The 24,503-nt window shown below is 46.0% G+C and overlaps 2 protein-coding genes across 4 annotated transcripts in view; one reads left to right on the top strand and one right to left on the bottom strand.

Moving 5' to 3' along the window:
• The window catches only part of unk (RING finger protein unk), a 36,932-nt gene extending 26,880 nt beyond the window's left edge, over positions 1 to 10,052 (top strand). For 2 of the 3 annotated variants that reach the window (XM_089587555.1, XM_089587553.1), the window contains one exon: positions 125 to 10,052. In XM_089587555.1, the coding sequence (XP_089443681.1) occupies positions 125 to 301 (177 nt within the window). In that variant the 3' untranslated portion in view covers positions 302 to 10,052. The remainder of the gene's footprint in view (positions 1 to 124) is intronic. The other variant, XM_089587554.1, reaches the window with a different exon arrangement.
• Positions 10,053 to 12,753: 2,701 nt separating this feature from the next.
• Positions 12,754 to 24,342, bottom strand: LOC149347840 (ribosomal L1 domain-containing protein 1-like). Its single transcript, XM_089587552.1, has 8 exons — positions 24,297 to 24,342; positions 23,994 to 24,157; positions 23,657 to 23,807; positions 21,241 to 21,389; positions 19,956 to 20,057; positions 17,644 to 17,810; positions 14,494 to 14,713; positions 12,754 to 12,967 (listed from the first exon to the last, which is right to left on the bottom strand). The coding sequence occupies exons 1-8, from the start codon at positions 24,321 to 24,323 to the stop codon at positions 12,793 to 12,795; spliced, it is 1,155 nt and encodes a 384-aa protein (XP_089443678.1). The 5' UTR covers positions 24,324 to 24,342; the 3' UTR covers positions 12,754 to 12,792.
• Between the last annotated feature and the right edge of the window lie 161 nt (positions 24,343 to 24,503).

The raw sequence follows: 24,503 nt of genomic DNA, 5'->3' as shown, positions 1-24,503 counted from the left end.
TCCGCGAAACATGTCCGCTGCAGTTGTTACGTTCTTTGAAGAGGTAGCATCAAACGAGTAAATGTAATCGAAAGAGGATGATGCTAGCTGATGCCCATTCCTGCACTCTTCTTTCTCGTGACAGGTCCTGTACCAGCAGCAGTGCAAGAGCAAGTGCCTGGTGTGCCAGCAGCAGAGCCGCAGTGTGGCGGTGCTGCCCTGCAACCACCTGGTGCTGTGCGGCGCGTGCGCGGCCGTCACCACCAAGTGCCCCTACTGCAGCTGCGACCTGGCCCGCAACAACCTGCCCATGTCCCTCTAGGCTGCCGCTGTTGTAGTAGAACGAGCGCTTTCCCGGTCAGTGGGGCGGCGTGCAATTCCTCCTCTCCATCCTACCCTCTTTTTTTTTCTCCCTTTCTTTTATTCCCCCCCCCCCCCTCTGTCTCTCTCCCGTTGTGACGAGAGCTTGTGTTGAGTCATGCCCCGAACGGCCGCCTTGATGGGCAGTGCGTTTTGGCTGCAGTGAATTGGCTGGAACTCGCTTGGGAAAGAAGGTGGAGAAGCGGCGCTTTGCTCGAAGAGGGAACATAGACGGGACGCTGTGACACTTGGGAGTGCAACCCCCCCCCCCCTTCCCCCCATCTACTGTGTTGCACCAGGGGCACAAAGTCCCTTCTTGCGCCCCCCCCCCCCCCCCCTTCCCTCGTGAACGTGCTCCCGGATCAGCACCTACGCTTGATTGTGTGACGTTGAATCTGACCATAGTTTTGGGTGACATATACCTTCGTTTGCTGGTTTCGACTCGTAGGGGCTTGGTGTAGACTTGTGTACGATTTGGAACGCTGATTGTGCGGGAATTTTCAATTGGTGCTCAGCACCAGCTGCTTCGGGTGCAGCGAAAATGAACTGCATTGGTCATAGCGGAGACGAACTTTTGAAAATGCTGACTTTTCTTTGTGGAGTGTCGTGTCAACAGCGCCATCATGTTGAGCATCTTGCTAATGGGCATCCAGACAGAGCAAGCCAGCATCAAATTCGCACCGGTCATGATGGGCAGTTTCATCCAAATATGGACACAATAGAGAGTTTTAGTATTGCGGGCTTTGCGTAATTGCGTGCATAGCGGAATAGCGGGATCAGACTGCGCATGCGCAGAACGCTAACGGGGAAATAGCGTTAGCGTACGCACGCAATTTTCAGAATTTAGCGTTGCGGCTTTTGCGCTTTTAGTGTGGAAACATGGCGGCGTCCTTTCGAGCGACAGCCACCCGCTTCAGCCGATTCAGCAGCTCTTGCGATTCTGGTCGGCATGTTTACCGGCAACTACTGGTGTTTTTGCTTTTCGCTATGACTTACCTTGCTTCGACGATAAAGTTTAAGCTGCAATTCAGCCCTGTTTTTGAAATACGCTCTCGATTCTGGAGCGCGCAAGCCTAATGGAACCGCCAGCTGCACTGCTACCGTCTGCAATGGCCTGAAATGCAGCAGAAACCTAGCAAAAACGTCTGGAACGAGACAAAAATAGATTTGGAGGTTTTTCGCGGTGTTTTATGGACTTGAATTATGTAAAGAGAGTTTATATTAAATTTTTCTCAAGTTTTTGAACATTAGACGTCATGTGATGGCAAATTTTGTTGCTCCAACGGCTTGTAGTTAACATTGCCTTTACTAGAGGGCGCCACTATTTTACGTTTTCATTTCATTTTATTCCAATTTCGGGCTCATTTTTCAGACGAAAATGAACGCTGCGCTAATAATTCGTTTAAAAAACTCGGAAATATTATACTTTGGCAAGTTAGCGGCAATGTCAACCATTTTAGAAGGACCGTTGGCATCCATGTCAAGCAGATGGCGTTTAGCGTTTTCAAAGCGCTATACTAAAACTCTCTCAGGGGATAAGTTGCTTGCGGCACGCTAATGTAATTTCCCTTAGGCCCGCTATCACGCTAACGCTATACTAAAACTCTCTAATGACTCGCTGGGTTCCGCAGCCCGCCACTGGCGAATTTGAAACAGTGCTGGTTTCTCAACAGCAGTTACACATACAACACTGGTCTGGAAAAATGGAGCACAGAATTTTTCTTCATCAGTGGCTGGGTTTGAGCATTGCTATTGATGCTGGTTAGGGCATTGCAAATTGATCGTTGCTTTGGTTGGCATTCACTGACGGCTGTCGGGGTGCAGAGGGCAGTATGTTTGGCATCACCTCTGAGGTGCCACTTCGTAGTTTGGCGGCTGGCATGAGATCAGAGTGATTTCTTTTTCTGTGTGCTGAAGTGTTGGCACACGCTTTTATGCCCGCATTGAGAGACGGTGGACACTGAAGATGCAGCCATATCTCTGATGATTTTTTTTCCTTCCTTTTGTGTGTTGCAGATAACACAGCTGGTGATTTATGCAGTGATAACGCAAAGTGGCTTTAAACTTTGATAGTGTCACTTGTGGAATGGCATTGCGAAGCCGTGTGTTTGGTGCGGTCCATTTTAGGCTGTGTGAACTTCTTGATCAGCGTTTGAGAGCAATGTTGACGTTGATTTCTGCTGGGGCATGCAATATGGCATTGTGAGCAGTGATGCTGTGTAAAGAGTTCCGAATGTGGAAGGGTATGTAATCGCTGTTGCAAAATAGCAATTCTGCTGTCTGTCGTGAAACCTGATACTTTTTTTTTTTTTTGTAAACAAAGCTTTTCTGACGTGGGCACTCAGTTTCGTTTGATTGCAGACTTCAAACATATGAAGGATTCTTGGGTGCCTTCTTGACTGTAGTACTGTTTTGGACTTTGGTCGTGTCAAGGTAACTTTCAGGCCAAGCCTGCCTTTGTTTTGGAATTTGATTAGAGTGTTCTTGGTTTTTATTTACTTCCCTGGAGATGTGTCAAGCGCGGGCGCTAAAAATGATTGACGCTGTATGGTAGTACAGTTAAACCTGGGCATAATGAAGTTGATAAAAGTCCGGGATTTATCGTTACATGCAGTTTTTGTGAGACCCGAAAAGACAATGAAGTACAGAAACCAAAATAAGGAATAAGTGTAGGTTAAATCACCGTGAAAATGTTTACAGAAAACGCCATTACTCGAATTCACAAACACGGAGAAGTGTTCCGTGATTGTGCTGATCAGGTGACTGCCGCAGCAGCTGCCGTCACATCCGCTGTGGCTCGCACAACACCGCTACAAGTGGGGTAGGGAGAGGCGGGGCCACCGCGGCCGAGCTAGAGGAGAGCGCACGCTCATTACATCCAGGTTTAACTGCAATGGATGAGGCTTTACAAACCCACCGCCAACTTGTAAAATGGCTGGCGTGACCCATTGGTAAATGAAAGTAACCTTGGTAAGTGGCGGTGTTGTCAAGTGGGCACAATGTCTTCGAAATGAAATTTTACTTCCTTTCATCTTTAGCATGAAAGTGCTGACAGGTGAAGCTGCGCGTAGTAAGGTGTGTTGGAAGATCAGACTGCATCTGGGAAGGCTGTCGTAGGGAGGGACATCTACACTGCTCACCCCGTTTTATTCCTAGATTTCTTTTAATAGTTGTAGCTAGGTTTTTACCATTAATTTTTCATTTCTCGAGTGCTTTCTTTTTTCCTGTTTTTTTCTTTTTTCTTGTTTTTTTCTCCTGGCTACACCCTGCACTCCTCACTTCACCACCTGGGTGGTTGTGGAGGTGGTGGGGGTGACAGTACTTTCCATTGGCTGCCCTCTCTTTCCTGGGATGCGTGCCGCGCGTGTTGGATAAACTCGACGTGAGGGAGAGGGAAGCTTGGGCACAAACGGGGGCCGCCCTGTTTCGCATCTGTGTACTGCGGGATGGATTGCCACAAGAAGCATGGCGCTGCTTCCCAGCTGAGCGTTTGGAGAAAGGAAATGGTGGAATTGGCGGACGAAGATGGCCAATGATGCCGGAAGCTTGGTGGGGGAGTGTGCTTTCTGGTTGTGTCTGTGTGGGGTACTCCACTGCGTAGGTGGAGCCGCTGGTGTTGGTTGGCTCGGGTGTTGCATCGGCTTTGAGTGCTGTCGTCGGAGGCGGGACCGCAGTTACTGCTCGGCAGCAGGCTTTTCCAACGACGTCTGTGGTTCAGTATTCAGGGAGTGAGCGCAACTTCTCCGCGGTGTTTTTTTTTTTTCGTTACTATGCGAGCATGGTCTGTGCGCCTTGACGGAAACGTCCTGTTGGCATTGCGTTTGATTTCTTCTCTGTATGTACGGGGCGTGTAGAGAGAGTTAGATCGAGGACAGTGGGAAGAAGGTTCATCTTTGTCGAGTTGCTGCCCCCAGATTGCCCAGCCCAGTTACCCGCGATTACTGAGACTGTGGCAGTGGCTGGCATGCATTATCTGTGAGCAAGCAGTGCATGAGGGCGGCAGCTTGTTTGCTTTGAGCAAACCGGCTTGTGTCAGGAGCGGAGTAGGTGTGCGATGGGAGCTAGTAGAGCTGCGTTTATTCGCTGCCGTTTCGGGATGTTTCAACGCGTTCTCCAACCCCACTTCGTTTTAGGCTACCATTTTCCAAGGATGTCTTGCTCTTCCCTCTGAAGAAAGAAAAAAAAAAGTAGGATTACAGATTATGATGGTTCTTCACAGCCGTGTTATCCGTTTCTTTGCTTGTCGGGTGTCTCTTGGTGAACTTTTGCCCTACCCGCCTCTGTGTTATACAGCTGTGTGTGTACACGTGTGTCTGCAGTAGTTAGTCTCCCCCACTTTGGTAACCAAAAGTCGAAGCGCTGAAGTTGTCTGCAGCTGTGGCTGCCCTTACTGCACGACGCTTCCCTAGTTCCTGACTGCACTCCCTGTCTACCCCTGTAGTGTTGCGTCATCAACGGTAGCTTCCCCCCGCGCGCTGCTCTGTATGTTCTTGCCGTAGTTCACGCCAGGTGCGTCCCTTGGGCATAGATCGAAATGCAGTGCCGTGGAACGAGGTTGGCAGGAAGGGGAGACCTGTGTTAGTATAGTTCCTTTTTTCCCCTTTTTGTTTTATCCCTTTTTTCCTCCTCCATTGTCCTTACACATTTTCCCCTCAACCTTGTTGTCTATTCTCTCCTTGGATGTAGTAGTGGAATTTCTGTTGTGCTTGGGCGGGAGAGGATTTCTTTTCCCACGGCCTGAAGATTTAGTGCTTATATACCAGCTTTATGGATAGTTATAGTAATAATGTATTTATGAATATCTATTATAATGTACTATCTATGGAAGAGCGGGCTGCCTCAGCAGGGGTGTGGTTACTCTTCTTATTTCAGGGGCTCTCTCTCTCTGTCTTTCCCCTCACACCCACCTGAGGTGCTGACGGTGCGTGACAAGAACAACAACTTTTATTATGGTGGAGAAAAAAAAATGGATTTATAGGAATTTTCACGAGAACGGAGGAAAAAAAAAAGCTATAGGTGTAAATTTAAAACTAACAAATTGAATGCACAGTTAGGTCATGTTTGCTTTGTGTTCTCTTCGTTTTTCTTTTTCATTATCAATGGTGTGTCCCTTTTCGCTGGGAGGGGGTGGGGAAGGACTCCCCTGATCGTTGTGTGTGCACGTCCTCTGCCCGACACCCCGGTCTCCCGTTTTTCTTTCTTTCCCCTCGAAGAATTGGGAGTCGGGGAGGTGCATCTCGGGTGTGGAAGGCTCCGCGTTTAAGTTCGGTGTTGGGAGTCTTTTTCAGAGTTCCCCTCTATCCCCCTTCTGAGCTATTTTTCTATTCCAATTTTTTCCCCCGCACCTCTTATTATGAAAACAACTTCGAAGGCTACTTCGTATCAAACGCACAACTAACAACACGAGGTCGCGCTGCACCATTCGTATTTGTCGTTTCACTTCCGACTTCCGTCTCTGGCCTCGTTTTGTGGCGCCTGCCCTCGGAAGGCGGTGGGTGAAGGCCGTTGCTCCATCGGACTGTTCCACGAGTGGCTTCACTAAAGGCCTTTAGAGGGCAGGCGGCCGAGTTCCGTTCATGAAATGACTATGGCGAGAAGGATGTGTACAGTTGAAGGCTTTACTGGCTATTCCACTGTGCTGCGTTCTAACTTTGAAAGTGGGTTTCAATTCTCCACAGGTGGACAGGTGTGCGACATGGCAGGTGTGCTGCTGGTTTGAATGCAGACAAGGACGGAGAAGTCTCCCGTTTTTTCTTTACTCCCTTTTTATTTTTATTTTAATTGCTGTAAATAAGAGAGGCCGCAAGTTTTCCCCCTTTGTGGCTGTGACACTGTTCCTCTGTACTTTTTCTCATGCTACACGAGTGCTAACAACCTCCTTTCCCCCTAAACACTCCTGTGTGCGTCAGGAGGTGCGTGAATGCGCGAGACGCGCTCGACCGTTTCACACAACTCCACTGACCCCCCTAAACGACAACTACAAACAGAGGAAATACACTCACACTGGCATTACACACAAACTAGGTCATTATTGTAAACTTGTAGGAACAAAAGGTGTACGAGTAAGCAACTGGGAAAAAAAAAGAGCAAAAAAAATTTTTCAATTTTCTAAGCAAAGGGTCGTTGTGCGTCGCTGGAGATTAAACGGCGCATCGCAGACCTGCGGGGATTCCTGCTTCTGTTGTGCTCGTTCAGTGACCGTGTGAAGGCCCTTTTGAACATCGGTGCTGCCTGGTACTTTTCACAGCAAGGCCCTCCGTCATGCCATCAACACGGTCTCGCTACCTTTGCGGTGTGCACCATTGTGTGTTGTCGTCACTGACCACACGGTTAAAGGTGCTCGTGCACAAACCACAGTTTAGTAGTAATTGCAAAGCCCGCTGACACGTTGAGTGTACACTCTGGTGATTCGATGTCGTTGGCACTTGCTCCAGTGTTGGCAGTGCGAAAGGTGATGCTGAAGATCGCCTAGCGGCAACAGCAGCACACTGTCGAATCTCTCGGTAGCTTTGTCAGGCGCGTGACATGTGCTGTGTTCCATTCCCCGTTGTGGTGTACCTCTGTTGTATCCGTGATTGGTGTTGTCAGAACCATTGGAAAGTGGTCTCTTCACATCTTCACTGTAGCAATGGTTTTCCCGAGACGCGTGTTGATGGCGTTGTGGACGGCCTTTGTCGTGCCAACCTGAGAGGTAGACGACGGCCGCTTTGTGCCGTTTCGTGGGTGGCTCTCTTTGCACCCTCACCAAGCCAGGTTGTGCAATCCGTAGCTCGCCATCAGTTGTCTGCTATGCTGTGCGATCCTTTTTTTTTTCAAAACTTTTTTTTTTTGTTATTCATTTTGTCTGTCTCACCTTTCGTTGTGCTTGATCACATTTAGGTGGTGGTTGCAAAGCGTATGTGTTGTTGGTTCTGCAAGTTATTGTGTCTCTGTGCTCGTTTACCACCTTTGTTTAGTTCTTTTTTTTTTCCAAAGTTACCTGTGCAAACTTTTTAAGCACGCTGAGGAAACTTGGAAGCTTTTCGTGTCACGCCTGTAGCTGTCGGGACCTTTGAAAAAAAAAAAAAAACAGCTGCGCTTTGAAAGACAAACGTCATGCGGGAACGTCAAAGCCCCTTTCGAGTCGTTGTCCATCGGGGTCAGTTCGCAATAGGTTCACGTTTACAAGGGTCATCGGGTCTGCATTTGATTTCCAATCATTGGCGGGTGTGCGCATTCTCAAACACTCTGTGCTTCTAGGTGTAAACCACATGCACAGAGTAAGGTACTTGTAGGCACAATGTAAAATCCCCAAACAAGTGAGGACTTAGTGGCAAAAGTGATTAAGCCAGCAGCCTCAGTGTTGTCTTGGACTTGAAAAATGACATTTAGTCTTGAGTAATTCAGGCATTTGTCACCCCTCTCCATGTAAAGATGGTAGGCTGACAGATTTTAAGAACGGACAACTGTGAAAGGCTTGTCTTAAGACAGCCTGTCAACACTAGAACGTTGACGACTTGATAGCTTTGAAGGTTGTTGGCTGCACGTGACGATGATCGTTGAACTGTATTGGCACTGAAATATCTTGCAGCCATACTTGAAAACATGTTGGAAAATATTCTGGTGGCCGCCTTGCGAACAGGTTTATTTTGGACCGCTGCAACATTAGTGTCTTTTTCGCTGCTGTTGAAATTCGTGCGGAGCACAATTGCTCGCTTCATCGGAGGTGACGTGCGCGAAGCAGCGGGCGTGAAGCGAATGCTTACAAGTTTTCTCCGCATTGCCACTAGGCTTTGTTTCAGTAGTAGTTGACTAGGATTTAAGAAAGAGCTGCCATATTTAAGCAAATCTAGAGTTATAATGGTTCATTATATAGGTGACTTGCGAGACATTGTTTTCTAAAATTTGTTTTTGCTCACACGGGCGTCACTATAGCTTGAAGCACATTTCCCTAAGGAACACAATTCTTTGGGCAGAGATTGACGTAGGCTCTGCGGTGATGTCTGCAAGATTGCGCATGTAAACTAACGACACGCTGTTCACATGCGGTTTCGAAATCACTCTGACCAAGTTTTGACCCGCATGCTTTAGTTTTTTTTGTAAGGTAGTTTTAAATGTATTAACAGGATTTTTTCATTGCGCACGTTAAGTGTTCGCCCCCAGAGGAAAAAGGCGTCTTATTTGGCTCCGTGAATTGCAGCTTATTTTTGAGACATACCGCCATCCTGTGCGCTTCTTTATTATTTCGTACCTGGCCAAATATCGCATATTGTCTATTTTGTCATTTGTGGGCTGCTCATTGTTTGTGTTTGTGTGGTTCTGTTGGTGGCTACGCTTGTGTTTGTCATGTTCCGGCGCATGACAACGGCAGGGCCGTGCTTTCTTACCTCTGGAGGGACGTCTCGAGATTTGCCGCCAAATTGTGATGTGGCCGTGCGTACTACTGTGGTGTTCGCAGCAAACGCGAGAGACGTCTTGAGCCAGAGGGCCAAACAAGGTGCCCGAGGTGCGATTTCTTCACCATGGTTTGATTTTACGGAATTGTTGTCCGTTTCCTCGCAGACGTATCGCGAAGAGCTTGATTGCCGAGTCTTCAGCCGTAGATTTCATCGAGGAAGTGAAAGAGCCTTGCAAGGTCGTGCATCACAAGACTGTCGCGCTGGGTAGTAGGTCGGTTGTTAGGCTTTTCTTGTTTCGTCATTATCTGTGGTGCGCTGTGATGACGCCGATTCGACTGACTGCTATCTTGTGACGTTAGGTAACTACTACCATTACCACAACCTCCAGTGTTTATGGGTGTTTTTACATGTACATAGGCGTCTTCTTGTGCTAGGCTGTTCTGTGGCAAGTTTTTTCTTTTGGATGGGAGGGCGGGCTAAAAGGGCTGGCTCGTCATAGCTAGATATTTTTGCTGGGGCAATACTATTTTTGTCGAATTGGAGTTTCATAGCTTTTTAGCAGGTCTATGCAAAGGCAAAATGACAGCTTGGTGGATGGGTCTGGGAAGAAGATTGGCTGGACCTTCAAGGTATTGATTGCGCAATCATCGACGTGTGCCAGATGCAAGGAGAGGAAAAAAAAAATGCTTGTAAACTCAGAATCGTTGGACAAAGTATTGCTGCTTGGGATCATGTAGTTTTTTTTTTCATGTTTTAAAGTATTTTGCAATACACTCTGGTGATGCATATGTTTATGAATCTCTCTTGCGTTTTTACAATGTCCTGGTTTATTTGCACTACATCCAGCCAAAACATGATTATTTTCGTTTCATTGAAGTGTCCAGTGATCCCATTTTGTTTGAGCGTTGAAAAATGAATGCTCTGACTTCGTTCATTGCTGATCAAGTTTAAAAGTTGTCTAGAGCTGTCTGGCCTGCATTGTTTGTGACGCCCATTTCCTTTTCTTACGATTTTTTTTTGTTGCACCCTCGAGGGAAGTCGAATGTTTTCTTTTTTTTCCTCGACGCTTTACCTTTGCTGCTGGTGTCACTTCTTGTGTGTGTGTATGGAGAAATTGTGGAGACGTATGTTTATTTTTGTGCATTCTCTGTGGCATCAAAGTCAACTAAGATGGAGGAAAAGAAATTGCTGTTGTGTTCATGTAGGATCATAGTCGAGATGTTTATTGTGGCTTCTTTTCTCCTTTGTTTCTCTCATCACGAGGATTTTGTGTAATTGATATAATTCTTAAAATTTAGGCATAATTATGTAAATAAAATCAACTATAGGATTTTACATGGCTCTGCGTCGACTTCTTTTGACACATGCAACATGCACTCTTGCTTACCACCTTCACAGCTACAGCCTGCCTTTTGACTTCAGGCTTTTGTAGTCATGCGCTGTTGGATAGACTGCGGACTTACACTGTTCACGTGACTTCCTAATGATTGTGACTTTAACCTGCACTGATATCGCACAGCACACAGGTGCCTTTTGCGTTCCGCCTCCATCGAAAAGTGGCCGCCGCGGTCGGGTTTGAACCTGGGTACTCCGGCTCGGTGGACAAGCGCCTTAACCATTGAGCCACCGCAGTGAATCTGGGCCTGATCCAGATTTTAAGAAAATGAGTTACACAGTCCATGTTAGTATGCATGCACAATGTCATGTTTAATGCCCTAGGTCATTCGTATATGACCTACTGGTCATACAGGTGTGGAAGACTGTAGTACCAGTAACAAATGACATGCAAACAGGATACTTGTAATGCAAATACCAGTATACAAAAATATCTGCTGGAGAAGAAATACAGGCAGGGTGCATTAACGGTTCCGTGAAGCGGTCTTCGTGCCGTTGAAGTGAAAACCTAAGCGTGCTAGTATGCAGTCCCTCGTCTAAAATCTCGTTGTGCTGTTCCCATTTCATTTGTCTTGTTCATATTTTCTTTGTTGCTGTTAGTACTTGCAGCATTATAACAGACATCTCTCTACACCCAAGCTCTTGTAATCGCACTAGTTACGGAAGGCTCTACTGGGTGTGTGCAGCAATGGGAACAAAACTGCGTTGGTTGATACGAAATTTGGAAGCCCATGGGTTGTCCGGCACCTGTGGGCAGGCAGGCAGTGTTTGAGCTTTTTGGGTATTGCAGCCACTGCACCAGACGTTGCTCATATAGATGTACACAACAACTTCCAAACTTTTAACTTCCTACTGGCAGCGCCCAAAGGTATATTTGCATTTGTTAACGAGCAAATAAAAGGATCGGGTTACAGCCTCGTTTACGGAAATCTACAGCAGGGGCCTGGTTTTAGCAATATGTGTCATTTTCGACTGCGTTTCTTAGGTGATTACCTGGATGTTGTGTTCACGTGAAAGTTGAAAGATAGGGTCAGTTGGCCTGCAAGCGGTTCATTCTGCACAAAGTGCTTGTAGATGTGGTCTAGTTTAGTTATAAGTGGGACTGAAATCTAAGACTTAGACATGCTAATAGTTAAGGCTCCTAATTTTTTGCAGAGGAAAATTTTAAATTCTGGAATTGAGAAAGGACCTGCAGTATGCTGCTTAGTGCTGTCCGTCATGTGCCCATTCGTCCCCTTTTTTTTCCCTTCCTTACTCCACAGTTCTTTCGCTGCCTTCTCTTCTTTCTCGGCAGCCTGTAACGCTTTCTTTCCACATTTGTACCAACTCGTTCGCAAGTGCGTCTCATGCGCTTCGCCTCAGTGGCCAGGGTCATTGAGAAGTTGGCTTTTCCTCGCACCTCACAAGTCAGATGGTTTGGATTCGAATATATTTCAAGGTGCTTTCAGAAAGCAAATTAATCCAGGAAAAAAAAAAAACGTTATATTTGTGCCTTGTGCAACGCACACTTATGTTCAGGTACATATATACGTACCTTTGTCATCACTAGTTAAGTGTACTGAAGTCTCGCAAGTAAGTGACTCGTACAGCATCTTTGACAACCGACTGCGGCCTCAACAGTGCTTCACCATCAGTTCAACTACGGCTCTTTCACATGCAAGCAACCGAGCAGCGAGGCGTGGCAAAAAATTTCCAACTTGGCGAGTGTTTTCGCTTGCATGTGAAACAAGCTTAAGGCTCATCCCACTAATGTGCAATTACACCCGAGTATATGCTTAACAAGGAAAAAAATTGCTGCTGCAGCCTACTTTCAGTGACAAGAAAGACTGGCAGCATTTTTTGACAGCAAATACTATTTTCAAATTTTTTTGCATTGTAATGTACTTCTGCGAGTTTCACAAAAAAATAATTCTAGGTGTGATGCAGAAGTTTGTCCTACAAGATGTTATGCCCCCAGCAATAATGCCTTTGGTGCTGTAAAATTTTACTGGATAAATCGTTTCACGCTCAATATGTAGCAAACATACTGTTCTCCCACTTAGCTGAGCTCTTTGCCAGTTTTGACGATGATTGCAGACTTTTATAGTCTTTCTTGTTTTAGGTATCTGTTGCTTGAACTAGGAAAGTTTGCTGTTCAAAATTTTAGTCATATAGTCAGTGTTGTGGCCATCTGGCCATATCTGCGTGACCTCCTCCATTTGAGTGAATTACGAAGACCTGAGCTATGTCGTCTCTCCCATTGCCCTTGCATACCAATCTCGCCGCCACATATACTGGATCGGACTGCCGCGGTGGCTCATTGGTTATGGCACTTGGCTGCTGACCCGAAAGACGCTAGTTCGATCCCGGCCTCGGCGGTATTTCAATGGAGGTAAAATTCTAAGGCCGGTGTACTGTGCAATGTCAGTGCACGTTAACCCCAGGTGGTCGAAATTTCTGGAGCCCTTCACTACGGCGTCCCTCATAAAACTTTGGGACGTTAAACCCCATAAACCAAACCAAACCTTACCAAGCATATACTGGATCAAGCCTCAGTAGGAGCTTATCAAAGGCACGTCAATGCCACCTCAAGCACTGAATCAATACCGAGAAACTCTCTGAGAAAGAACGGCAATGAACAGGTGACCAAAAATTGAAACGCTCAAGAGTTGATAGTAATTTATTTTCCACACATGGTCCATTACTTCTGCTTGGCAGACTTCTTTTTCGGTTTCACAGCCAGCTTCTTGCTCTTTGTGCCCTTGTCCTTCTTGGCCGCTGAAATCTTGACTGTTTTCCGTCGATTCTGACGAGATTTTTTGTTGCTCAGGGCACTGCGGATTAGCAGTTTACGGCACTTGGCTTTGGCCTCAAACCTGCACAGGAGGAAATGCCAAACGGTTAGCATTTGTTAGCGGGCATCAAAACCAGACCATGTCAAAACTTTGATTTAAAGTAAAACTAAGAAATCTCTCTGAAAACAGTTGTTGCCTGAAATGATAACCTTCAATGAGTGCAGGTTTCTTTGCAATCGGCAACCTAGCGAGCTCTCTGTATTAGTACTGATTTTTGTTCGAAATGCCATACCAACTAGTCCATTACAGTTTACTCTCAATAATCCGAACATGATGTGGACTGCAAGTCTGTTCGAATTACAGTAACACCTCGATAATTTGACATCATTTAATTCATAATTCCAGATACTAATTGATTAAATTTCTATCTTCCTGTAGTTTCAAATGTAAATTTTACCGGATAATTAAAACCAGCACCTTCCATGTCTCGGTTAGTATGAAAGTCTTGGGGGGTGCTACACAGGAACGCCACAGTGTGACTGACAATGCAGCATTGCAATACATTTTTATTTATTTATTTGATACCTCAATGGTACATACTCGAACCTTACATACTCATATAATTGGTGCAAGAGCCTATATTAAGCAGCGCGACACTGAATCGGGCTCGCGCGTGCTGTTATGAAAACAGTGGTAACACTTCAAATTAGCGCTCGGCACTGTGACATCATGCCAGCCAAAGTGACCCCCTGCAGTTCACCCGCGCTTAACTGCCAACTTGTCTGGAGGCGTTCAGTGCACTTGGGCTATGTTGGCAGTGACATAGAGTACAGCACTGTATGCCGTGAGTCGCGTCGAACTCACTGACGCAAAATGCACTGTGCCAGCCCTGGATTGCCCGGATGGACAGCGTATGCTCTCTTTTAGTTGCTCCTTCTCGGACGGCTGCAGCACCTATCGTAAACCCTTCCGTGCATGCTTCATAAAGTGGCACCATGCCGCTTACCTGTCACATCTAGCTTAGGCTGCCACCCTCGTGGATGGTGAGACCGTAAAGTGCTTTGCCAATAACTGAGTTGCATGAAGAAAGATGCACGACCTGCTCCGAGGGTGTCTAAACTGATGTGATTGAAATTCTGGAGACTGCCAATGACACTGCGACCCCGACGAGTCCAAACGAGCTTCCGTTGTAGAAAGAGTTAATCTTAAACATCAATCGCAGCTTCGTTGAACAAAATATGGTAAAGGCTCTGAAGTCCTGCATGCGATTGAATGTTTAGTGCTTGCTTTTTAAAAAACCCGCCAATTCAAATATCTTACTGGTGCAATGGGCTTCGAATTAACGAAGTTATACTGTAAGTTTGGTATGAATAAACCAAAATTCAAATTAAGTACGTCAGAATTAACGATAATCCACTGCACTTTGGCTATCATGGAAAACAAAAACAAATCCAGTATCAAATAAAATGCAACGCCCCGAATATATGGCCTTGTACTTTTGACAACAATTTGGTTTGACGCCTGTGCTGTGGGCACTATCCTTCCCCTATCCAGACCTTTACACCTGTGCGACTTGTTTGAGACACTGATCGTCACGCGGCACTCACATTCGTGTGGTCTCCTTGGCATCCTCCTCTTGGATCTCCAGTAGACGTCTCAGCCTTTTGTCGCCGAGCTTCTCGTCCGTGAAGTCCTTGCCACCCTTGCGCAATGTGACGTGGCCTGTCTGCTTCACCGACACACGGGCGCCCGGTATGGTGCTCAAGTCACCCAGGACGTCCTCATCTGCCTTGCGAGGCTTGGGCAGGTGGACGGCATTGCGGGAACCTGTGTTAAAATTGATGTTTGTAGCTCGCAGCACAGAACTATACACAGGATGAAGTGGCACACAAGAAATCAGTGCTAACTTTCAATGGCGTTTATTGTTTGTTCATTTAAATTATAGGCACAAGACAACCAAGAAAACCAAGCAGCCATATAAAATAATTTCCCGAAAGACGCCAAAACAATGCAAGCAAAATTTGATCCAAAGCTTAAGGGGGAAGCTGGTCTTAGAAAAAAAATTTTGGTAATAAAGTCACAATAATGGGATCTTCAAGAAACATGTATTTTTGCGTGCTGATTACAAATGGGCAATTTAATTTTATGTAAAACAGGTCCTTGTGCATTCATACAATATGTTAACTTTCTGCTGAGAGCTTTCAATAAATTTTGCTGCAGGAAACTTGCTAGGACGACACATGCCATTGGCTTGTCTTGACATCAGTCTATGCAATAAGGGCAAAATTATTATCCTGCCTATCATAGAAGTTGAGTTACAGGGTTTTGAATTTGCCACTTCACAAATGGGTAGAAACTGATGATTTAAAAATACTATAATTTCACCTTCTACAACAGGCAGGATGATATCTTACCCATATTGCATAGCTTGATGTCAAGCTATGGAATAAGGGAAACCAATGGCATGCAATCTAACAAGTTCCCTGCAGTAGAATTTCTTTCAAACTCTCGGAAAATGTTACCTAGCATATTGCATAAGTGCACAAGGACTTGTTGCACATAAAATTAAATGACATATTTGGAATCAGCAAGCAAAAATGTTCCCTGAAGATTTCATAGTTGTGACTTCATTTATAAAAATTTATTTCTAAGACCCTCTTCCCCCCTTAAAAGCATTCAGTCTTATAGTACAGTCGAACCCGGATATATCGAACTCGCATATTTCGAATTATTGGCTATATCGAACACACAGATTACCCCCTTGAAAATACTATGTAAAAGTATAGGACAGTTGCGTTGTATATCGAATTCCATTTTCGCCGGACATTGGATATATCGAACGCCGCGCCGCGCCGCGCCCCTGGAAGGTGCGCTTTCCCCAAAGACATTCCTGTCCGGACCTCAGCCGCCTCAGCGGAGAACATATCCGCAGTCAGCAGGCGCAGGGCCCTTTTTTTTTTTTTGTTCCCCGTTTTTGCGCCCCACCGGCGCGAGCTTTCCCGCTCCTCCTCTCCTCCTGTACCGCCGGCGTGTGCTCCGTCAAGGTCATTGGAGATCAGCGAAGAGAGAGCGCCGCATGGAGACGCGCGGCGACCACGCTTCTTGGGGAAAGAGAGAGAGAGAAAACGGTCGCTCGTGGGCACATCGTGGGTCTGGGGAAAAGAGAGAGCTCAGAAAAAAAAAAAAAAACGAAGCCCAGAGCGCCGATCTTTCTCCCTGCTCTTTCTTTTCCCTCTGTCGTTCCTTCGCAGCCGCGTTGACTGCCGCTCGCATAGGCTTCGCTCTTATCGCTCCATCTGCGCCTCGCGTTTTTTTGTGTGTGTGTGCCTGTGTTTCAACGCGCGACGTGAAGCAGGCCCCAGTAGCCAACTGTTTTGGCAAGGCAGGCCTTGAAGTGGCCGGAGATTAATGTCCGGAAGATTTAGATAACGATGAGTGCTTGGACAACGCGTTTCGCGACTTGTCCAATTTTCTCGGCGCCGTTCCGTCCGAAGTGACTGTTGAGGACTTTAACGCTGACAGCGAACTTCAAGCGGTAGCTGGCGTTCAAGACGCCGACTCCAGCGACGACGAGGGCAACTGTGTTGTCGAAGAAACGCGTCCGTGTGCAGCCACTGAACTGGCGTCAGCGTTAGCCTGATTCGGCGCTGTTGCGGCGAAATGGAAGGCACTGTGCTCTCGCACCTGGACAGTCTCGAGAAGATCGAGGCCAGTGTTTTGAACTTCGTTTCCCAGGGGAAAAAGCAGCCCAAAATTAGTGATCTTTTTTTCCGCGAAATAAAGCGCTTTCACATTGCGCGCCCATACTATGTGATTCGCGGCTGTTCCAAACGGTAAGCCACAATTTGTTATGATCGGGAGTGCAGTTTTAGCCTATATCTGTATATCGAATTTTCGCTATATCGAACTATTTTCCGATCCCCTTCGAATTCGATATATCCGGGTTCGACTGTATAACCAAACAGGCATCCTTTTAAGCCTATCTTCAGCCCATAATAGCCTCCATTACCTATGCACCATAAGTCACAACATAACTCTTCACAGCCACTGTGGTGATCTGTGTCACAATATCGCGTGTTGCGTAAATGAGAGAAAATGGAAAAAAAATTCTCTCGGCTTAACCGCGCGTTTGTTCGGGCTCAAATTTCGCACAGAGGTTGCATTTAGTGGTCAGTTTTGTTTTATACTACATTTAGGTGGGGTACTTGCCTGATTCGGGCAGAATTATTTGGAAATCCCCATCGTCTGTGGCGACGGCGATCCAAAATCGAAAGACATCGCAGCAATGGTACCCGTGGCGCCATCTCGCACCCACCGGAGAAACCCAGCTGTGCTAAGTGGAGAGCTCGTTTCTCCCGTGGGTGCGAGATGGTGCCACGGGTACCATTGCTGCGAAGTCTTTCGATTTTGGTTCTCCGTCGCCACAGACGATGGGGATTTCCAAATAATTCTGCCCGAATCAGGCAAGTACCCCACCTAAATGTAGTATAAAACAAAACTGATCACTAAATGCAACCTCTGTGCGAAATTTGAGCCCGAACAAACGCGCGGCTAAGCCGAGAGAATTTTTTCCCGATTTTCTCTGATTTGCGCAACAGTCGGTAGATGCACACTCAACCTGATGTAGATAGCCCAATTTTTGCGCAGACATGAGAGCTGCGCACCATGTACAAGACGCGCTAAGACTCAACAGAGGAGAATTACATCAACAACTTCAAACGTATGTAAGCAGAGTAAACACTTGCAAGCAGACCTACCAAACGACATGTACAGGGGCAGACTGGGCGACTTCTGTGTCTTGATGTGCAGTGAGAGCACGTTTGGCCAGCCACCCGGCAGACGGCAGCTGAGCGCCTCGCAAGCGGCCATCACATTGTCGGCTGCATCGGCATCCCTCATTGCCAGGTTGGCCACCTTCACCGAACTGCACGCACAGGTTAAGAAGGGGGCATAACTCAACTCGCCTGCGCGCGGTCACTGGAAAGGAACACCTTTCACGAGTAGCAGATGCAATACGATGATGACGCCAACGCAGCTGCAGCTATAGCTGAACCTCGTTATTACGAAGTTGAAGGGGCCCAGTGATCGCTTCGTTATAGCTGAAGCTTCGCGATACCCGTAGCTTTGGTTTAAGGGGGGACACTGGTCTTGAAAAAAAAATTTTTTATTAATGAAGTCACAGTTGCGAAATCCTCAGGGAATATGTATTTTTGTGTGCTGATTCTAAATGTGTCATTTAATTTCATGTAAAACAATTTCTTGAGCACTTATGCACTTTTTATGCCAGTATTTTGCGGAGAGTTTTGAAGAAAATTTGCTGCGGGAAACTCACTAAAATGTATGCCATTGGGTTCTCTTGACACCAAGGAATGCAATAAGGGTGAAATTGTCTTCCTGCCTATCATAAAATTCAAGTTATAGGGTTTTGAACTTGTCGCTTCAGAAATGAGAAGGAAAGTGTGTATTCCTGTGTGTGAAGTGGCAGCTTCAGTACCCTATTACTCAAGTTCTATGAGAGCAAGGATGATAATTTTACCCTTATTGTATTCCTTGGTGTCAAGAGAACCCAATGGCATACATTTCAGCGAGTTTCCTGCAGCAAATTTTCTTCAAAACTCTCCGCAATATACTTGCATAAAAAGTGCACAAGGAATTGTTTTACATGAAATTTAATGACATATCTAGAATCAGCGCACAAAAATACATGTGCCCTGAAAATTTCATAGCTATGACTAAATTAGTAAAATTTTCTTTTCAAGACCAGTGTCCCCCCTTAACTAGTGCTGATTGAGTTTCCAAGGAGAATCGTCATTCCTTCATTATATCCATTATTTCGTTATAACGACGTTTGCCTGTACTTCTAAAGCAACACAACACTACACACGCCTTGACATGCATGCTACACTAGCTGAATGGAACACAAAAAGTCAGTAGATCAATTACCATTTTGACCTTGATGCCTATCAAAACAATACCAGTCGTGCCCACACATCATGAAAGTGTTTATTGTCGGCTTGATAGTTTTGTTGTGAGTGGCACCAAGGTCAAACTGATAGTTTACCTGTAGCCAGGTACAACTTAACAATGCAGCAGCAAATGCCCCTTAGAGGAGGCTCTCAAACCAAAGGCATCAACCTACTTTCATGACTCACGAGTCACCGTATTGCACCTGCTCATGTTGTACCACAGACCAGTAGGTGCAAGGCGATTGACTGTGACGTCAAGATAATAGGTCAAAGGCAGTGGTCAGAGGGTGTCCTTTGAGGGGTGTTTGCAACTGCATTGTTAAAGGTGCACTGAAGAGGAATGTGAACTCGTCTTTCTGCCGCGGGAACTCAATCTGCACGTTCCGAGCATTCTTAGAAACTTCGATTTATTGCCCTGTGTGGCTGATTTTCCTAATTAAATCGAATTAACGTCCGGCTCCCGCCTTTTTTTTTTTTAATTCTGCCTCGTACGGTGGGCGGAGTCGACCAACGCGTGGAGCGCCTTTCACCCAGTCCCGTGTCGGCTTGCCGCTCTGCCATCGGCGGAGTAATACGTAGTAGTCCGTAGAAGCAAATAGTCCGTGCATATTTTTATTTCTGCGGGCTTATTTTGCGGCTATATTATCTGCGAATGAAACTATTTATTCACGGAAGCCTAAAAAACAGAATAAAGCGAAACCAAAGCCTCCACGGAGCTGACTGAAAGGCACTCCACGCGTTGGTCGTCTCCGCCCACCGTACGGGGGAGAATTAAAAAAAAAGGCGGGAGCCGGACGTTATTTTGATTTAATTAGTAAAATCAGCCACACAGGGCAATAAATCGCAGTTTCTAAGAATGCTCGGAACGTGTAGATCGAGTTCCCGCGGCAAAAAGACGAGTTCAGATTCCTCTTCAGTGCACCTTTAAGTTGTAGCCCGCTACAGTGGCTTAGAATGTTCTGTTTAGCAAGCGTGACCTGGAAATGAAGAACAAACCTTAACTAAGCGTAACCTACAGCAACACACTGAAAGTATTGCCGATGTCACTAATTCGCCGGGAACCCTAATAGATTTGAGAAACGATGACAGCTCTGCGTGCCCACCTTGCAGTTCCTTCTCCACGCAGTGGAAGCTCTGTGGAGGACAAGGTGTCTTCGATGTCACGCCTGAGATGCTTGGATGACAGGTCAATGCGCCGCGGTAACCTGAACACAATTGGTGTGTGTTTTGCGGTTAAAAAGAGATGGAGGAAAGGCGAACCTACCAATGCCTCTACGTCTGTAGGTTCACACAAGGAATGTGCGTTATGCTTCCGAAGCCTTTCACAAGATTTTAGCGACTTTTTTATCACCACACAACATGCCTGTACCCAAATTCCAGGGCCACAACTTATTATTCTTTTCTCGCTTTCTTTTTGTTTTAATATTTTCTGCATCTTTATTCTGTTCCCTGCCAAATCCCAGTATCGCATCCAGAGTAATGTGTTGGCTAGTTAGATGTGCTGACTAATACCCGCCATGCTTTTTCTGATTATTATCATCACAGAGCTCTCTCTCTCTCCTGAAAGGCAACATTCTGAATCTTCATGAGTTAAGTAGCAGCAGTATGTGGTTATTTATTAAACAAAACAAAAAAAAGGGAAAAGATCTTTTCTGAGACTGTGGCATCTGCTATCGGATAATGAAGCACCTGAGCTGTGGCCAGCGGAAATAAAGGGACAACGAGTAGACAGTAAGGTTAAGTAAAAGAGGGAAACGATAGGGAGAAAGGGCGCTAATATCAGAGCACTGTGAATGGCACTAATAGTAAGCAAGTAGCCGTACATGAGCACGATGCCCGCCCACGATCGTCTCAACACTTCACTGCTTGTCACTGGAGGCAGGCATCTACTTGAGTAATAGCGCCCGTGCAAACAGTCCAAGGCAGTAACCACAAACCACATGAGCATAAAGAGTCACTTGTTTGTCCTCTCCATAGAGTTGATGAAGCAGCGTGCAACACATGCATGCACCATAAGGCAGCAAATCCAATTTCTGTTAGGTTCAAAGAAAAATTGGCCGCTTCCAAGCTGCAAGTTGTAACTGCTTTGGTTGTCACGTGACGGTGTGAATCACAGCACCAACTGTTGCAAGTATTGGACACAGTTTTTCAATGCTAAGGTTTTAAGTTTTCCAACCTCTAAACAAAGCAGAATACAGAGATGGCAAAAATGTTTTAGGGTTTCAGCACCTTTCACGCTTAGATACCTCACAGGCGGCACATATACCAAACCGATGAATTCAAATGTTTTCATTCCATTTTTTTTCCCACCTACAACCCCAAAAAAACCCAATTTCGATTAGCAATGTGCACGAGAAATATGCAAGCGCAACAACAGACAGGCCTCACTTATTTTTGGCAAAGAACTCCTTTCCGAGAAGGCGATGCAACACGGGCAAGATCTTGCTGTCTCCCAAGAAAACATCGTAGCCTGCGCATAGGTTGCACTTGCTCTCGTACGGTGTGTACTCTGTGCGAAGTTGGCGCAGTGGTATGATCTGAAACAAAACCAATACAGATGTCAGTCTGTCATTAAAGGGACACTGACTCAAGTTAGTCTCTATCAATTGATTATTGCGTACTATTCATAAAGAGGTTAAATTAACTGAAAACTGAGCTTTTATAAGTAAGTATAGACCAAGAAACGAGATACAGGTGGCGCCACTATTGGCCGCTTTTGCAAGCGACACCGAGACAGTTTTCACTGCAGATCCCTGAGGCCAGACTACACCGCCATCTGCCCTTGGGTGGGGATCACAGAGTCCGTTTCGATGTTGACATCACGAGACTGAATGGAGTGGTAGGGAACATTTTGAAATCCAATTTTCTTAAGAATAAATGTGTCTTTTGCTGCTGTACAAACACCAAAATAGCCGGAAAGACCCCTGGAATCCATTTTTACTAAAAATTGCCAACAATTACATTACTTCCTAATGCGAAATTGGAGCGCAGCTCATCAGCTGTTTCAGCTTTTCGATAGATTGAGGCAAAGATTTCGAGCAAGACGTGTATGTACAATTACAGACAACTACTGTTAATTTCACACATATTCCTTCATCAAGAAACACTCCATTAACAGTTCTTGATTGTCATGAAGGAAGCTTTGTGGTCGGAGAAATAGATGGATATATGCTCGACTTGCAGCACCAGTGTCTGGATCTCAAAGACGAGGTCTGTGCAAGTATTTCGCGAGGTTGTCACAGCTGTGGGAGCCGTTACTCCTGGATGTTCTCCCTCATAAGTGGTAAGAAATTCCCGCTTGTCTTTACATCTACATTAAAGTCCCCACCCACCCTGCCACCCTGGCAGGTGGCATCATTTCTGGCACAACATTGTCATTGCCAAAGCATGCAGCGCACATCTGTCACTACCCACATCTGTCACTACCACCATAGCTTAAAGCACGATTGAGGTGTCCACTGTTCCAAGAGGGCAGCTATGTGCCTTCCCTCTTGTTCAGGTGTCCACTGAGATGTGTGAGACAGATACTGCACATTTCCTTTCCTCCAAAACCAATTTACAAATTTTACCCTCTGCTTTCCAAGCCCCCACTGTATTGGGCTCTATTGGTTTCGCAGCTGTGGGAGACAGATACTACGCATTTCCTTTCCTCAAAAAAATACCGAAGACACTTTGGAAATTCTTAAGTGTGCTTGGCGAAAGCCTTGTGGTCAACCCACCACCGCTTCCCCGAACCGCTTGGTGCGGAATCACTGGGCCAGTTCGGAGCCATGCGTCTCACTCACACGACTGCGTCTGGCGAAGGAGCGGCAGTGCAGCTGCCACTGCTGACGGGCGCACGCTCATTCTACCGCTATTGTGTGACGTCACGGTTGCTACGCACAGCTGCGCCCCCCACTGGCGCGCCGGTTGCTAAGGGGGGAAGGAGGTTGCACTTTTACTTTCTCCTTTCCAAGCTCCTGCTCCATTTCGCAGCTTAAAGGGTGTCCACTGCTGGTTACAATGGACAATGGCGACGCCAAAACGGACACCTAAGAGCTGCCCTCTAAAAACAAAGTTGGATGATGTCATCCTCAGCTTCCCTTCAAGACCCCGTTTCCATAAGGACATTAGGCTTGCATTCTTGGGGCTTAAACATAAGTGGCACCTGCTTCTCACACCATGTCGTAAGTCACATGCAAGCAATCTGAATGAGATTCGATTGATACCAGGAAAGTGCAACAATCTGCTACAGCGCACAAAATAATGCAGGGCCCTATGACTGCCTTGTGCACGCAATGCAGCGAGTTCTGAAATAATCATTAGCTTATCACTGCCGCTTGGAGCCCTTCATAATGATGATACTGTGAAGGAACCACCGATAAGCAACACTAAAGGTAGTTTCAAGGTTCAAGTTTTCGAGGAACATTCAACAACAGTGAGCTATTAAGATAACCATTTTCGAGGCAATGAATACTTGGGGATGGTACTATGCAGCTTAAACAGGGCACTGCTTAGATCGTGTGTTCTGTCTAACATAAATGCGCATTGCCAATATTAGAAACCTGCTTCAAAGCACTGATGTGCGGAATCTTTTCTAGGTTTCTGTGGGAGCGCTGTACCCATAACATGACAGCACCAACCAACAAAGTCTCCTTAAGTGAAAAGTGTCTAACCAAAAAGTACCCACAGTACCTTCTGCCACAAAATGATGTAACTTGTTTTGTAATGTAGCGTGCTGTGTTTCACGCCACACAGCGAAATAAGTAACATTGTAACGTAGCGTACAGTGCTGCTGTTTGCATCAGGACCTAACGACACTTACGTCAATGTTCCTCGTAACGCCGACGTTAGCCAGCAATTCCTTGTAGTGATCGACCGTCAACTCGCTGTCAGCGCGTTTGTCCTTCTTGTCCAGGTCACCCGTGAAAAGGCAGACCTCTGTCTTTTCTGTTGTCAGGCTGTGCGGCAGGTTTCTGAAACGTTTATGGAAAGAGCGCCATTTGTAAGCGTGAAGTGTGAGGAAAATAACGATCGCCGAACACACCACATCAAACGCAAATCCCACAGTCCCCACAGACATTGTGCAGACTCTTTGCAGAGTTTAGGAGCCGGACAACCGTGGCATTCTGAAAGCTCTTAACACGCTTGCAGATACTCACATCCTGATCCACTGGGCGTTTTTGTTGTAGGGGATCTTCTTGAGGGTGAACTGCAGGTAAACGTCGTGCTCCAACTGGGAATCCTCTTCTAAAAGACTCTTTACAGACTTCTTAGTGAGATGCTTCCGCTCTATGGTTCTCAACGCTTTGATGGCCTCGACAACCTAAAAAACAGTGAAAATTACGCAGCATCAAATTTTGGCCACATTGGTCAAAGGTCGTTCCATGAAAGTAATCTCGAGTACAGTGCACCGTACGAGTGTCACAGAACGATTGGTTGTTGTTATTCGTAAAACCACGCACCTGTTTGACATCCACGTGGGCTGCCATCTTGAATGGAAGGAATTGACTTTGGACCATGCTTTGGACGGTTTTGGATGCGATTTCCTCAAAAGCGAAACCAACGTAGTTCGAGTCATCACAGTCCACTGTATCTGTTTATATTTCTTGAAGTTTTAAATAAAATTACTAAAGTATTATGCATTTTTTAAACATGCTTTTTTAAAACCA

The sequence above is a fragment of the Amblyomma mixtum genome, chromosome 4 (genome assembly GCF_055824585.1).
Source record: "Amblyomma mixtum isolate Tamu chromosome 4, ASM5582458v1, whole genome shotgun sequence".
In the NCBI taxonomy this organism is placed as follows: domain Eukaryota; kingdom Metazoa; phylum Arthropoda; class Arachnida; order Ixodida; family Ixodidae; genus Amblyomma; species Amblyomma mixtum.
This window is presented reverse-complemented; position numbering and strand designations above follow the sequence as displayed.